Source organism: Sapajus apella, unplaced genomic scaffold, assembly GCF_009761245.1.
Source record: "Sapajus apella isolate SASKATOON/1434 unplaced genomic scaffold, GSC_monkey_1.0 scaffold20, whole genome shotgun sequence".
NCBI classification, from domain to species: Eukaryota; Metazoa; Chordata; class Mammalia; order Primates; family Cebidae; genus Sapajus; species Sapajus apella.
The window spans coordinates 8,214,856-8,231,038 of record NW_022436960.1 but is presented as its reverse complement, the minus strand read 5'-3'; the positions used below and the strand labels follow the sequence as shown (position 1 = coordinate 8,231,038).

At 49.2% G+C, this 16,183-nt stretch overlaps 1 protein-coding gene across 3 annotated transcripts in view; it reads right to left on the bottom strand.

Annotated features, from left to right (window-relative positions):
• CLMN (calmin) overlaps positions 1-16,183 on the bottom strand; it is a 130,710-nt gene that overhangs the window by 38,603 nt on the left and 75,924 nt on the right. For all 3 annotated transcript variants that reach the window (XR_004271709.1, XM_032287505.1, XM_032287506.1), the window contains exons 2-3: positions 8,704-8,765; positions 1,617-1,712 (exon numbers count right to left, since the gene is read on the bottom strand). Coding sequence is in view for 2 of the 3 variants with exons in the window: in XM_032287505.1 (XP_032143396.1) it covers positions 1,617-1,712; positions 8,704-8,765 (158 nt within the window). In the remaining variant the exon portion in view is untranslated. The remainder of the gene's footprint in view (positions 1-1,616; positions 1,713-8,703; positions 8,766-16,183) is intronic.

Here is a 16,183-nt window from a genome sequence, read left to right as displayed (position 1 = left end):
GTTCCCTTCGCTGAACTGCTGCTTTTGTTAGGGCAGGGAGCATGAGCTGTCAGCATCACCGCTCAGCTGCTAAATCATCCAGCCCAGGTCCTCCCCAGTGGCGGCAGATGTTTCTGTTTTCTAGCCAAGAGATTTGTGGACAGTTATCCCAGGTCAAAGGAGAGAAAGAGAGAAGGATGTCTGCAGAAGCTAAAACTCTGACAGTGTTAGCTCTACATACCAGGACTGCCATCACAGTCAACTTAACCCGAATCAAAGCACATCGAGGCTCCTCCAGGTTGGGGGAAGATGGCATTTCATGGCAAACCAGTGGGTCAGTTCTACCAGCTGTGAAGTGCCAGGCCACGCTCATGGGGAAGTAGAGGCCTATTCTTGGCTGGGCTCCAGAATCAAAGACTCCCCACGGAGGCCCACCAGGGACACAGCAGCTGGTGACCCGGGCTCTGGCAATAGAGTGGGGAGCCTGTGTTGCTGGGAGCACAAACAAGGGACCAGAAGGCACTTTTTCACGGAGTCTTTTGGAGATCATGCTCATGGCACGTCCCTCCAAGGAACCACATACTGTTGGGAATTCATCACATAACATTGCATAGCCCTCTGTGAGTGCCGCTAATAAATTTTATCTCCTGTTTTGCCACAAGAAAGCAAAGTGGGGGAGGGTTAAGAAGCCTGATAAGGTATTAGCTACATTACATCTGAGAAGAGAAGCAGGGACTCTTGACTCTAGACCTACAGTTAAGGACAGGCCCAGGACACTCTGTGCTGGCTGAGCTACGGTTTGGTAGAGGAGTGACCCCACGGCTGCACCTCTGTGTTAGGCACGATGGGTTGCCAAGGCCAAATCAAACACTGGACTCCAGAGCAGGTCTTCGCAACCTTCACACTCCTACATTCTGGACTGGGTCAGGTTGCCCCCTCATGGAACATTTCATCATGTGTGGGCGATGGCTGGCTGTCACACCCGGGGGTGATGTTGGCATTTAGCAGTTAGATACTAGATGTCCTGCAATGCACAGGACATCTTCCCACAATAAGAAACCATCTGACCCAAATGTCAACCGTGCCAAGGCTGAAAAATCCCACTGTCTGTGAAGAGGAGAAAAAGGGCCAATCTGCACACAGCAGATGCATGCAACATGGAGAAGTCTGGCTCATGTCCAAGGTGAAATGAATGTCAAGACCAGCTGGCTCCACTTCAGTCATACTTAAAAGAATGTTCTAGAAGCCAGCAGTTCTAGTTTTAGCCCTAGGGTGGTTAACAAAAGGACTTTCCCTTCCAATTTTTCCAGTTTTTAGTGATAATTCTAGTTTACATAATGGCTGGCTGGCTAAACTTTAACTGTTTAGTTCTAATCTTAAGCCTTAACAGCCTCACAGAAAACACTGGGCATTTATTTACTAAAATACATTTACTTTTTTTTTTTTTTTAAGGGTACTAGTTTGTCCCATCTGATTATATGGCTCATAGGCACCAATAAAAAAGAAAAGTCACTGCTTCAGAGTTTCTTGTCCAGGTGTGTGTGTGTGCACGCAGGTATATGTGTTGAAAAAAAAAAACCTCAGCAGTGTTTTCCTTTGCATATTCCTTCTTTCTGACCCTTATGTGACATACGTACCAGATTCCGCCCAGACAGGACTTCTAACAAGGCCATTAGGATTTTGCCATCTTGTATATCAATGAATAAGTCTTTAACTTCTAGAGGTGGGTTGCACTTTGAAAGAGAAGAGAAGAAAGTAGCCAATTAGCAACCTGTGTGGTCCACAAAGCTATTTCAGAGATGCAGGTATCTGCTCAAGAGGAAACTTCCAAACATCCGGTTCTGTTTACAGGCAGAAAAGGCCATCCAAGGAGGTAGCAGGCCCCTCCTCCTTGAGGTGATGCCTGCCTGGGTAGCCGTGCACAGCCACTTGGCAGGTAGGCTGCAGAGAAGATTCACCACCAGGGGGCTGATCAAACTAGTGACCCTTGGGGGCCCTTGTAACCTAAGAGCTCAGACCCCAAGTTCAGATCACATCCACATGCTTAAGGGCAGAAAGAAATGGCATGTCTTGACTGTATCCTTCTGTAGAATAAAATAATTCCATTAGGATTTATGTGAAATTACCTAGTGCAGGCCCTTCCTTTTATTTATTTATTTATTTTTTGAGGCAAAGTCATGCTCTGTCACCCAGGCTGAAGTGCAATAGCACTATCTTGACTCACTGCAACCTCCACCTCCTGGGTTTAAGCGATTCTCTTGCCACAGCATCCCGAGTAGTTGGGATTACAGGCGCCTGCTACCATACCCTGTTAATTTTTGTACTTTTAGTAAAGACGGGGTTTCACCATGTTGGACAGGCTGGTCTTGAACTCCTGACCTCAGGTGATCCACCCACCCTGGCCTCCCAAAGTGCTGGGATGATAGGCGTGAGCCACCCCACCCAGCCGCCCTTCACTTTAGATTTGGGGAAACTGAGGCTCAAAGAGGGCGAGTGATAGTTGCAGCATTTGGTCATTTGGTCAAGCTAGCTGTTCAGTATTGTCCTGTTTCCTGTATCAGGCCACAAGGGCCGAACACAAGCACACTCAAGATCCACATGGCAATGACAAGACCCTGGGCCGGTTACTCTCCAGGCTTCAGTCTGGGTATCAGTAGGGGTCCCCCATCTCCTAGACTGCTTCAGTCTTCAAAAGTGCGCCCTCCTGAGGTGCCTGTCATTGTTTTACCAATATTTAGACCAAGTCTGGAGGTAGAGGAACCCTTAGCAGAGGAAGCCAGAAAGGGCGCTGGCGTGTGAGACTTGGCTGGGAGGGGGTACAGCTGGCTGCTGCATGGCTCAACGGTTGGGTGAAGGGAAGGATCCTTTCTTACCCCACATCCGTAGGCTTACTAGGAACTCAAAGGTTCAGAAGTCGATTTACATGGCCATGAATATGTTTAAGTGTATTTACATGTTTAGGTACAAAAGCAATACAAGCTCATTATTACAAATCAAACTCATTAAAGTTATACCAAAAAAATTAAAAAGCTACAGGTTACCCGCTCTATTCCTCCACAAAATGCAGCTTCCTGAGATAAACCAACATTGCACCTCTCACATCAGCCAGTGAGAAGCAAGGGCATTAGACACACCTGAGTTCAAAGCCAAGCTCTACGTCAACAGTGACTTGGCCTTGGACACGTTCTTTAACCTCCCTGGGCCTAACCTGACCTTGCACACTTGCAGAGACAGCGTACTTGTCTGCCAGGGCAGGTGAGGAGTCTGACCCTCCTCAGAGGGCTGAGCTGGAATGAAATGAGATCATGCAGGTGGGGAGGCTGGCACAGCGCCCGCCTGCCCAGCCCAGTCCCACCTGCTGACTGCTAAGTGGCTTCCTGCCTGCAGAGCCTTGGGATGCTCTCCTTAGGAAGACATGTCATTCAGAGGGCGTATGCCTTGTGGCCATCAGTGGAAGGGACATGTCCTCAGCTGACTGCCCCTTCCTGGTGAATGGCTCTTGAAACATCTTCTTTCTGCTCTACTCACTCACTGTTAGAAACAGAAGCTCAGGGCTGCAAAGAACAATTAGCACTGAGACAAAGAATTTTTTTAGCAATGCAGTTTTTACTTCCTGAACTGCAGGAAGGGTACCCTCGCTAGCCATCCTGCCACAAGAGTATAATGAACAAAGGACCACAGACACATTTATTCCTTATGTATTTGGGGCCGTTCTTACTGCTGTCTCTGATCTACGTTGGCTGGAGCCTGACCTCACAATCTAAACTAAAACCCGACTGGCTAACAACTTAAAACTTTTCTAAACAGGGAAAAGCAATGGAGAGCTGGGACATGCCTGTGAGCGTGTTCAGCACAGAGATACTGGTTAAAGTACAAGGACACAGACTGTACTATGTGCCGGTAAGCATGGCATGTCTAACAGCTGCAGAGGATAGGGCTTGACAAAGAGTTATCAGCACACGTATTCTTTAACAAGAAAGGAAACTTTAAAGAGGAATTTTTCTTCCCACACTCGCTTTCTGGGTTCCCTGGGTCAGTAAATGGAAGCCCTAGTCAGTTCACGTAGACTACTTCCATCTCCCTGAGGAAAAAGGCAATTCCCTAAACAGGATCTGGAGTGTGGAGGGGGGCCTGGGAGAGAATAGCTAGAAGCCCCCCTGGGCTTTCCTCTCTGAGCCTAGATCCGGAAGGGGTCTGCTGTCCAGGCGAACTGACACTGTGTGGTTCAACACGGTATCCACTAGGAGCTTGGCTGTACATGGCCGCAAGTCTGAGGAACTGGCTGGAACTTGTGAGTTAGATGCTCCAGGGCAGGGATTTGCAAACTGTGTTCCCCAGAACCTTAGGCTTCAGCAGAGCAGCTTTAGGACACCCTATGAGAGAGAGTGGGGTGGAGGAGGAAGCTGATCCTAATGGCCCCCTTTAATCAGAGGTACAGCTTTTATTGGCCTGTACAGACATCCCTCAGTATCTATATGGGATCAGTTCCAGGACTCTCCTCAGATACTAACATCTGCAGATGCTCAAGTCCCTGATATATAATGGCACAGTATTTGTATATAATCTATGCACATCCTGCCATATACTTAAAATCATCTCTAGATTACTGATAATACCTAATTCAGCGTAAATGCGATGTAGATAGTTGTTATACAGTACTGTATTGTGTAGGGAGTAGTGACAAGAACCAAATCTGTACATGTTCAGTGCAGATGCGGTTATTTTTCTGAATTTTTTTTATCTGCTGTTGGTTGAACCCACAGATGTGGAACCTACAGAGAAGGTGGGGTGACTACATTTACAGTTCTAGGCAATGCTTTGCTTGAAGAAAGGTTTCTACTGTCTAAACAAGCTTGATAATAACTCCTCTTAATCACAACAGAATCTCTGGGAGCAGGGTCCAGAAACTTGCATTTTTCTTCTTCTTCTTCTACTTCTTTTTTTTTTTTTTTTTGAGAGGAGATCTTGCTCTGTGGCCCAGGCTGGAGTGCAGTGGCATGATCATGGCTTACTGCAGTCTCAAATCCCCAGCTCAAGTGATCCTCCCATCCCAGTCTCTTACATAGTTGGAACTACAGGCACGTGCCATTGTGTCCGGTTAATTTATAAAATTTTTTTTAGAGATTAAGTCTCTCTACATTGCCCAGGCTGGTCTCAAAGTCCTGGGCTCATGCAATATCCTCCTACCTTGGCTTCCCAAAGGGCTAGGATTACAGGCATGAGCCACCATGCCTGGCCGAAAACCGATTCTTAATAAGCTCCCACCCCAGCATGAACTTCCTGTTTACGTTTTTAGATGGGGGACTTTGGCAAGGTTAGAGCAGCTGGTCTGGGTGCTCTCTCTGCTCCTGCATACAGGGGAAGGTTGGGCATTCACATGGGAGCCAGGATTAATGGGGCATGGTGCTCCTGAGGCCAACGGGAAGGTGGCAGCCATAACCAGCCAGAGACCCAGGGGCAGGAAACAGTGGAACTGAGGCCCAGCCACCCTTTCCCTGTGGGAAAGCCTCCTTCCCGTGGCAGCTGTGGAGGGCCTGTGTTTTATTTTTTATGGAGGAAGGTGGCATTTCCTTACCCTTCATATGAGTCCCTTTACTCCCAGTTAGTCAAAATACAGGGCAATTCCACCCGCAGGTGCACAGAAAAGGGCTTCGCTTCAAGGGCAACAGCATCTTTGAACCAAAAGGCAAATTATTTTCTTTGCAAACTGCCCCAGCTCCTTGGGCACATTCCACCCCAAGCATGACGGCATCAGGTTACTGAGGCTCTTACGGAAATGTTATTCCTGTTAATGCGAGACAGAAAACGCGAGACCCGAACGAAATACCCCCTGATAAATGGACTAACAAAATTTCCAGTTACCAGCCCTGGCCGTGGCCAAGCCTGACTTCTGAGTTAAACCTGAAGAATAATTTCCATTGACAGTTCCTGTAAGAGCCTCAGCAGCAGCAGCAAACGGGGCCTTGGCCAGAGTCCATCCTGCGAGCTGGCAGGGGGAGAAATTGAACCTGCGCCAGGGAAAACACTCCTTGGGCCCCAAACGCTCCGTGGGCTTCATGAGATTGGTATGGCCGAATAAACAGCACCCCCAGGGCTTTCTTCATGATCTAACTCCTTCGGTAAATTAAGGAATTTTTCCAGAAGCCAGAGACTCAGTAAATATTTCTGACAGCCTTCAAATTGCAGTTAAGCCCAATTCACCAAGGAGTTCCCAGGTTTCCTTTACATGAAAGGTTGTTCTTGAAAGTCTCAAGGTTGGAAACATGGCTGTTAATTTTGCCCTGTTTATTAGACATCAGTTTCAGGTGCTATCTGATTTATCTTCAGAGTGGGTACTACCCACCTGCGCTGAGAAGGGGGCAGGAATCTGGCCAAGGAGAAAAATCCTTGATATGATAAATGTGAACAGAGGTTCATTTGGGGCGGTGGGTGAGATTGGGGGTATTTGCCACATGACCCTCTGTACTTTTCTGTATTAATTTATTTTAATTTTTTAAAAAAGAAAGAAAGAAATACTCCATGGCTCTAGTGTGTCCTCCCGCAGGAATTTCCGGCTACCCTGACACACATCAGGCATTAATTTCAGAGCTCAGGGATCTCAGGTTTGGGGACCAGTTTTCTTTTCTTTTTCCCCCAAAAATAACACTTCACTTTAGAAGCAATGCCGAAAACGTACCAATAGTCAAAACAACTGGCAGATGATTTATAAAGCTCCATTGGTGATACAATCTTTCACTTGTAGAGTTCAGGAGGCTCCTGGGTGACGTGGTGGCACCACGTCACGTGTTCTACATGTGGGGAGTGGAGATGTGGGTGGCTGAGTGCCTGTTTGTACAATACCCTAGACCTAAAGGTAAACTACTTGAATTAGAATTGCGGTCAAGAGCCCCACTTCCTAAAAGCCACATTTATTTTCTCTGCTTTCTAATCATTTCAATGATTTCCTAAGAACCTTTCTTATTTGTTAACCATAAGAGCAGTCAATAGTACTCTTGAACCATTTAGTTTGTTGAGACAGGGTTTCACTCTGTCACCCAGGCTGGAGCGCAGTGGTGCGATCTCAGCTCACTGCAACCTCTGCTTCCTGGATTCAAGCAGTTCTCCAGTCTCAGCCTCCCCGGTAGCTGGGACTACAGTCACATGCTACCATGTCTGGCTCATTTTTGTATTTTTAGGAGAGACAGGTTTTGCCATGCTGGCCAGGCTGATCTCAAACTCCTGACCACAAGTGATCCACCTGCCTCGGCCTCCCAAAGTGCTGGGGACAGGCATGGGCCACTGCGCCCAGCCTCTCTTGAACCTTTCAAGAGGAGAAGAGAGAAAAAAATAGACATACCTACAGACATGAAAGTGGGGTGCTACCAGCTTCAAACAGAATTGAGACTACTAGCTGAGTATAGATGGAAAACCAGGTAGTGGTGCTCAAGGAGAAAGAGGTGAAGTGAGGAGATAAAAATCAACTTTCTAAAAAAAGAGAAAAATTGTCTCTCCTCTCCCAGCCCCAGCTCCACAGCCTTGAGGTCCACCTCATGTGCCAGGAGGGCTGGGATTTCTGCCTGCTCCCATTCCCCTTCTCACCCAGAGCTCTTCATCCCTTCCCAGCAGTGCCTCTCCTCCGTGGCCCTTCCTTTAGTCTCTTTCTTGGGGGAGCTGATCCTGCTGCTTCTGTTTTACGGTGTGTGCATGAGATGCTTGCACACAAAATGCAACTCAAAACAGCCAGACCACAGAATGCAAGGAAAAAAAGAAACAGTGGAAGAGAAGGGCCACTAAGTTGAATACAGAAAAGAAGCCACAGAAAGTTCAGGAAAGCCATATAATGTCTCCATGCCTGTTTCCTCCTTCTGATAGGAGACGGTAACCCGAGTCATCTTGAGGATGATTGGAGACGTGGCATGTGTGTGGCACTAAGCAGGATGCCTGCTGCAGAGTGAAGTACATCAAAAGGGGCAGGTAATATTATTATTATTATCATTATTATTTTTTTTGAGATGGATTCTTGCCCTGTTGCCCAGGCTGGAGTGCAATGGCACAATCTCGGCTCACTGCAACTTCCACCTCCCAGGTTCAAGCGATTCTCCTGCTTCAGCCTCCTGAGTAGCTGGGATTACAGGGGTGTGCCACCAAGCCTGGCTAATTTTTTTGTATCTTTAGTAGAGACAGTGTTTCACTATGTTGACCAGGCTGGTCTCAAACTTCTGACCTTGTGATCCACCTGCCTCAGCCTCCCAAAGTGCTGGGATTACAGCCACTGTGCCTGGCCCCATTACTATTATTAAACAGTAACACGGTGTGACTTTAGAAGGACATCTAGTTTTGTCCAAAGATGATCAGAGTTCTTGCATGAATCAACCCAAATACCCACAAATGGCTCTTGGCTCTTCACAGAGCCCAGTTCTGGCAATCAAGATGCCCGCCTGAGTTTCAGGCCCAAAGACACCTGCTTCCTGTCTATGGAGGTGCTGGTGTGTTCAACAAGGAGCACCTTCCAACATCTGCTCAGATTCCTACTTAAGGACAGACCCTCTCCTCCTTCCCCTGACGAGACTCAGTCATCTCCTCCCAGTCCTGAGCTTGGTAACCGGCAGGGGAGGCACTCACAGATGTTTAAGTGAATGAACAACAAAAGGAGCACAGGTCACCAGGTCCCCCTCCACACTCTGCAACTGTCGATTCAGCAGCAGATGAATCTATCACTTAGCGAACACCCAAGTGCCTCATTACCTTTTCTAGATGTAGATTTATCCATCGAGTAAAGGTCCTCTTCTGCACATTTTCCCTCTCAACTGAAAACAAAGAAATGCCATTAGATGAGAGAAAAACAAATACGTGCAAAATCACACCTTCCGCTGCCTGAGGGGAGATTCTAGGTGGAGGGCAGACAGAGCCCCAGGATGACCCATGTAAAAACAGAGTCCTTTCTGGAAGGGGTTGGCAAGGCCTTAGCTGGCACCAGAACCCATGCTCCCCAGCCCAACCCCCGAGCATTTATGTAAACCCACAGATTCAGACACACAGAACAGAACATTCTCTACAACCCAATTCAAGCATTTAGACATCTGACAGTCCACGTTAAGAAGCACTGCTGAAAAAAATACAAATCAACCCCACAAGGCTGTAATGGCACTGCATAGCCACCTAGTGGCAGTGGCGGGTGTGAGGAGATGGGAGAGGACAGTCATGGTGGGGTGGAGTGGAGTCCATGATTAGGAATTGGGATGGGGCTCCGGAAAGTGCCGCAGTGTGGTGAAAGGAACTGATAGACCAAGATCAGGCCCTGAGCCCTGCCATCTCCCAGCTTTGTGTGCCCGGGCTGGTCCTCTCCCCGCCCGCCCCGCCATGTCTCATCTGCACATGAGGATGAAGAACTCACTCCCCAGGCTGCTCCAAGGACACTCAGGCCCCTGCAGAGCCAGCTCCACACAGTCCCTGGCACAGGGGCTGCCAGTGATTTTTCTTCGTAGCTATTATTTCTAGAGCTAAGGCAGACTTTGTGCCCTTCAGGAAAAGAGAGTCCTGCAGGCACCTGCTGCTGAGCCAACTTGAGCCAGAAGGACCTAAACCAGGAATGGACCCCTTCTACCCGGGGAGAGCATTACCCAAAGAGGCTTCTTAGCAAAGATCTCTCACTGCCAAGGGCAACTGTCATCTGCCAAGCACTTACTGTGTCCTGGACACTTTGTTTCCATTCATGCTTTTTTTTTTTTTAGATGGAGTCTTGCTCTTTCACCCAGGCTGGAGTGCAGTGGTGTGATCTCGGCTCACTGCAACCTCTGCCTCCCGGTGTCAAGCGATTCTCCTGCCTCAGCCTCCTGAGTAGCTGAGATTACAGGCATGTGCCATCACACCCAGCTAATTTTTGTATTTTTAGTAGAGATGGGGTTTCACCATCTTGGCCAAGCTGGTCTTGAACTCCTGACCTTGTGATCCACCTTCTTCAGCCTTCTCAAGCACTAGGATTACAGGCATGAGCCACCGCACCCAGCCTCATCTTTAAACCTTACAACAGGGGTCCCCGACCCCGGGGCTATGAAGCAGTACTGGTCTGCGCCTGTTAGGAACTGGGCTGCACAGCAGGTGGTAAGCAGTGGGGGGAGCAACCACCTGAGCTCCGCCTCCCTGTCACATCAGCGGCGGCATTAGATTAGATTCTCGCAGGAGCATGACAACATTCCCCTCACCACCCTGTCTATGGAAATATTTTCTCCACAAAACTAGTCCCTGGTGCCAAAAGGGCTGGAGACCACTGCCTTACAACTCCCCTTGCAAAGTAGAAATGATTATTTTACAGCTGAACAGAATGGGGCTCAGACAAGTTCCAGTGACTTGCTCAGCTGAAGACAGGCAGAGCTGGGAATCCCCAGCGAGGTCTGTCCGCCCCACACTGGCCAGAACCCTGGAAGTGGAAGGCTTGAGTTTGAATTCCAGTCATTCCAATCGTGCCAAAGGTGTCTGCAATAGTCACAACAGTGTTTTTTTTTTTTTAAAGTACCGAAAGCTTGCTTTGTGGTAGGCACGGAACCAGGTAATTTACATGCATTAACTAATTTAATCCTACCATCCTCTGAGGCAGGTGCTATTACAACCTTCAGATGGGACAGTGGTGCTCAGGGAGATGGTGTAACTTGTCCAAGGTCACACAATTAATAGTAACGTTATCATTTCTGTCTTACAGATGAAGAAACGGAGGGCCAAATAGTTAATAAACAGCCCGAATCTGGTGGAACTCCGGATTCTGTGCTTTTTCCGCTCTCTCCTAAGTTCTGTGGCCTTAGCTGTCCTGGGGCCCTCGAGGACCCAGAGGATGTTTCGGAGGTGGGTCCCAGCGCTAGAGTCTGGGTGAGGACGTCTGGTGGCCTGAGGCTGCAGCCTCCTTGGTGCCAGCTGCCATGCCTCCAGGGAACTTCCTTCAATATCTGAGCCAGACGACTCCTAAACTACTCAGTTCTGGATTTCAACATATTGAAAGACCATATAATATATGCCTAAAACCATTTCACATTTCTTTAGCAATAAGAAAATGAGAGCCAATTTATCTCCTGTAGGAGAGCAAAGGCTATGGTTTTCTATGACAACGGAACTTTCTTCTTCTTGGCCTCATTATTTGGTAGAACGTGTCACCCATAAAACACATTTCAATATTATGCCTTTCAATCTTTTTAATTGAAGAACCAGCAGACAGTAATTACGCACATAACTGCTTTTCTCTCATTTTCCTCCTTTTCTGTAAGGAAGGGTCGCTGGCTAGTAGGCATAGGAATTAAAGAGCGAATTACAGTAAACTGTGTTTCATGGGTGAGAAGGAAGGGAGAGGGAAAAGAATTGAACAGAAATGAGGCTGGGAGGGACATATGCGAGACCAGTGAGTACCAGAGTCTTGGAAGCTCCCAGAAGCTGGGAGAGTGTCTGTCCCAAGCTCTATTGGAGATCCTTCCCCTTTGAAATATGGATCCATCTTATTCTCTCTGATGGCTACAGCATTTTCCACAGTCTGGGTGTCCCCCGTGTTGAAGAACATCAAGGCTACTGCCTATTTTTCACCGTTTTGAGCAATGCAGATACAAGCACTGTATGATATCCTGGTGCACGGTTCTTTGTGCACAAACATATGAACGTATTTCTTACCCGTGACAACTAAAAGTGGAACTGCTAGGTCTCAGTGGTAGGCACATTTAAAATTTTAATAGCTACTTCCAAATTGCCCTCCCACGAGGCTGTCCCGGTTTATACTTTTACCCCCACCTGTCTTGAAACAAGTTTATGGGGACCGTAAAGTATTTACGCACACATTCAAACACTCCGGCTGGTTTCTCCACATGGCTTCAGTGAGAGCAAAGTATATCCCTTGAAACAGAAGTGCATTTAGTAAAAGCCTCAGAGAACCTGGGTTAGGCTGCTAGTTTAACTGCAATCCAGGATGTAAATGAGGAGGTGGGTATCTGAGAGTCTACACAAAACTCATCTACCATCCATCCATTCATCTACCCATCTATTTATCCAACTATCCATCCACCTACCCATCCCTCCATCCATCCCTCCATCCATCTATCCACCACCCATTTATCCACCCATTCATCCATCTGTCCATCCATCCATCAAGCCAGCCATTCATCCAACTACCCATCCTCCCACCTGATATTTATTCAGTAATCACCATATTCTGGAAATTATGACAGGCTCTCTGGACGAAACCAGAGATGAAGAATTAAGCATTCATGGAATCTGCACTCCAACAATTCACAGTCACGTAAGTAAAAGAGAGAAAACATGGATGTCACAAGGTGCACATGCAAGGAGACATCGATCAGAACGCCGAAGGCTGACAGGAACTGGAAAAGATGACTTCAGACCCCGTGAGGCACTCCTGCAGGGCCCCAAGAGGATCTGCTGGCAGAACTGGAAAAAGGCAGGGGGTGGCCAAAGGCAAAGACTCTGTTCTAACCCTGTCCTGATTCAGAGCCAACCCCTCTGGGTGGCTTCACTTCCATTCCAGCCAAGGCCAGCAGGCCGACCTGAGCACAGATCAGCTTCAACAGCAAAGCTGACCCGCGGAGGGGGATGGGGCTGATAGAAGGACCCCAGGGGACCCCAAGACAACCACAAATAGCAGACAAGTCCCAAACTGAAGCAGAGTGTGGACACCACGTTACCCGGACCTGAAACTGGGACGCGTCGCTCAATACACGGGAGAGGCTGTGAGAACTCAAGCCCGCCCCAGAACATCCACTCGGGCGCCACACCCCTGGCTGGGCGACCTTGGGCACATCTGAATTTTAAAACACCTCTGCCTTGGTCTCCCCTCCACAGAATGAGGTTGGCCATGCCTCCCTCACAGGAACGCTATGGAGATTAAATGATATCACCCCAGAAAGCACCCCCACAGCTGCTCCCGCCAGCAAGGCCAGTTTCCTCGGCCCCCAGGGTCCCCCAGCGTTGCTCTGGTCACTGGCATTTTGACTGGTGTCTCGACATGCAGGTCTGCGGCTCTTTCATGGCCATCTCGCTTTGAGATGCCCACCCCCATCCTGCAGGCCCTCTCCACTTCTGGCCTGCCAAGACTCCATAAACTTTATATAGTTTCCATAAAGCCAACGGCCCCTTTTTTCCTATCACGTTGTAAAGGTGTAGGAAACCATTTCTCTGGAAGGGCCTGGCCTTCGCACAGAGCGTCTGTGGGGCCCGGTGTGGGTTTACTGGGCAAGAATAGAGCCATAAAAGTGCTGTAAAATCGCCATCCCTGGCTCTGCCTGGCTGGCCAGGGTGCCCGAGTGCCAGGCCGGGTGGAGGAGAGGGGCTGGCCAGGCCTGGACTCCAGGGGCCCAGACAGAAGGGAGGAAGGCCGGGCCTGGCTCAGCCGCACCAGCCCAAATTCCTAGCTGTGTGCTTTGCTAAGGATAGATCATTTGAAAATGGGAGGTGGGACATCCCTCTCCTCTCCAGGCTGTCCATGGCTGGCTCAGGAGTTTGCAGCCACAGAGAAAGGGAGGCTAGCACCAGGAGCGAAAATGTTCATTTACAGTTGTAGCTTTTTGTCTCTATATCCACATTCTCCCCAGATCGACTTTCTACGTGTTGATAATATTTCTGCTCTTTGCTGCCCAGGAGAAAAGCTTGCTGGCTTTGTCTGCTTATAAAAAATTATATGCTGATTATATAAAACTAAAACACAGAAAAGCGTAGAGAAAAATGTCTAAAATTGCTTGACATTTCATTATGCCCACACACACACACACACACACACACACACACACAGAGCAAGCACATGTACTCAGGGATACAATTTAAAGGTGATCAGTAAATGACTCAATTTCTCAACATGTGGCTCACATGGGTCACTCACGTCATGAGCCTCTGGGATGACAGTTAACATGCTAATTCCTGGACCTGAGACCTACCGCCTCACACTAGGGCCAGGGCCTGGGAATCTGCATTTAACCAGCTCTGCCATTGATGAGGATTTTGAACATTTAAGTCTTAGCCAGAGGAGATGATTGGCATCATTCTTCGGTCATCTTTGGGTGGGGGGCCTGTGTGACCGCGTCGCACTGCTCCTCTCCCGACCTTTCTCCCACAGAAGTCAGAAAAGACTTTCAGCAACAAGAGGGCTCTGCCGACAGGCCCCTCTGAGTGACCTTGGACAGCCTCAGTTCTGTACTTGGGGCCTCAGTTTCCCCATCTGTACAACAGGAATCATGGTATCCACTTCACGGGATTCTGAGGACCAAATTCATTAGCACTGTCCTTGCCACACCATGTGGTGGCTTTGGGAATGGGGTGGGGAGGGGCTGCTGTGGTTATTCGCCAAGCACTAGGAGGCAGGGGAGAGCATGCAGGCAGGTGACAGCAAGAAGGAGGGACAGCTATGATAAGGCCTCTATGGTATAAGGCATCCAAGACCTTGGCATGGGCCGGGCACATCCTAAGTGCTTAATAGATGCAGCTGTGGCTGTGATTGCTCATTTTGGATAAGTTACTGGACTCCCCTATAAAATAGAGATATTAACTCCCTCCTGGGGCCGTTGAAGAGACAATAAAACCTGTGCATGCTGGGTGCAAAACTGTTGTTTAGTAAACAGACTAATCTGTTCTTCCAGTTCATAGCACTTCACGGCCCTGCACAGAGGCCCTGCAGACCGGCGGAGTGCCTTTCACAATCCTCACAGAGCCAAGCGCCTTCGGATAACTAGACCCGGAACCTGCAGAGGCTGGGAGGAACCAGCTGTAGTCAGAGCTTGGGGTAGCAGAGAAGGTGGATCTCACCTGGACCCCAGGGATCATGTGTGTGTGTGTGCCAGGGGGTCACACACTCAGGACTGGCACAGCATGGTTACCTGGCAGAGAGGGCCTGGCTACCCTGGGTTCTCTCTGTCACCACTGGGAGGATCATTTGAGGGCAAAGGTCCCCATCCACTGTCCAGGAGGCCAGGAGAGGGAGGGTGGCAGGAAGCCTTGCACTTTTCAACTTTACTCCAGTTTTGTGCAGGGGCAAGAAGACCTTGGCACCCATCTGCTCCCATGCCCCAGGCATCGTTTCCCAAGAAGCACAGCACAGCACAGCCATCTCAGCGCCCGAGGACAGCTGCAGTCCCCATGGGTGGCAGGCTCTGGGGGCTCCTCTGATGCTCCCTGGTATAGAAATCTCTTGCCCAACCTTTTATATAAGTGACCTCCCGTGATGCTTTACATGCACTTGCTCATTCGTGGTCTGAGCTGACCTCTGCTCTCCGGAAAACCCCTTCTCCTCCTTGCCCAAGGATTCCTTTTCTCCATGGCTCAGATTCTCTCTCGCTGTAAGGGTCCTTCTTGGCTCACATCAGCCACGCAATCTCACTCCCTCCGCTGGAGCGGGCCCCTGCGGATCTTCACACCAGATGAAGACACATCTTTTCTCTCTTGAGCCAAGTGAGGCGGCCCAGCCAACTGGCCTGCCCTCCGACCACACAGTGGCGAGCCCTGCCCTGCTGACGGTGTGGAGAAGCCAGCCCTCGGGCAGCCCCTGCCTGCTCCTCTGTCCCCTGGTGCTGCTGACTCCCAGGGCCCACGGCCGCCCCCTACTCCTGGAGTGGCCAGGCCCTGCTCGGTGGTTTCGCTCTTTCCCCATCTTTCAACACCTCCCAGAAACACAACCTCATTACGTGGCCTCATGCTGGTTCACTTGAGAAATAAAACTCAGAAACAAATTAAATGGCAATTTCTTTTTAAACAGGAGAGGGGCCAGGCTTCAGGAATACCAGGCCAACGTCCTTCGGTTCCGACTCCTGGGGCCCCTTCCTCCCGGCTCTGGCGGTATTAAAGTCAAGGCCTCCATGTGGTTTTCCACCAGCGGTGATTTTGTATTTAATTTCCTTTGTTTTTCCTCTCTCCACGTTTGCTCTGACCCAAGTCCCTTTTATCGAGACTTTGGTAATAAAATGCAAAACCCTCTTTGGGACCATGCGCTGAGCACCATGCAATCGCTACAGGTAAGCGGCAAGCCACGTCTTGTAGAGGCCTCCCACCCCCATTCCTGGGCCCCTCCACCACCCTTTGCCACTGTGCTGGCCAGGGAGGCACAGATGGGCATCAGGGCAGAGAGTGGGCAAACTGCTCAAGCCAGCACAAACCGGTGGTCTCCCCAATACATGCCCGCAGAGACTCAAATAAAACTGCCAAGCTCACTCTAACTGGGGACTTAAATCCAATTCTCCCACAGGTCCCAGAGGCC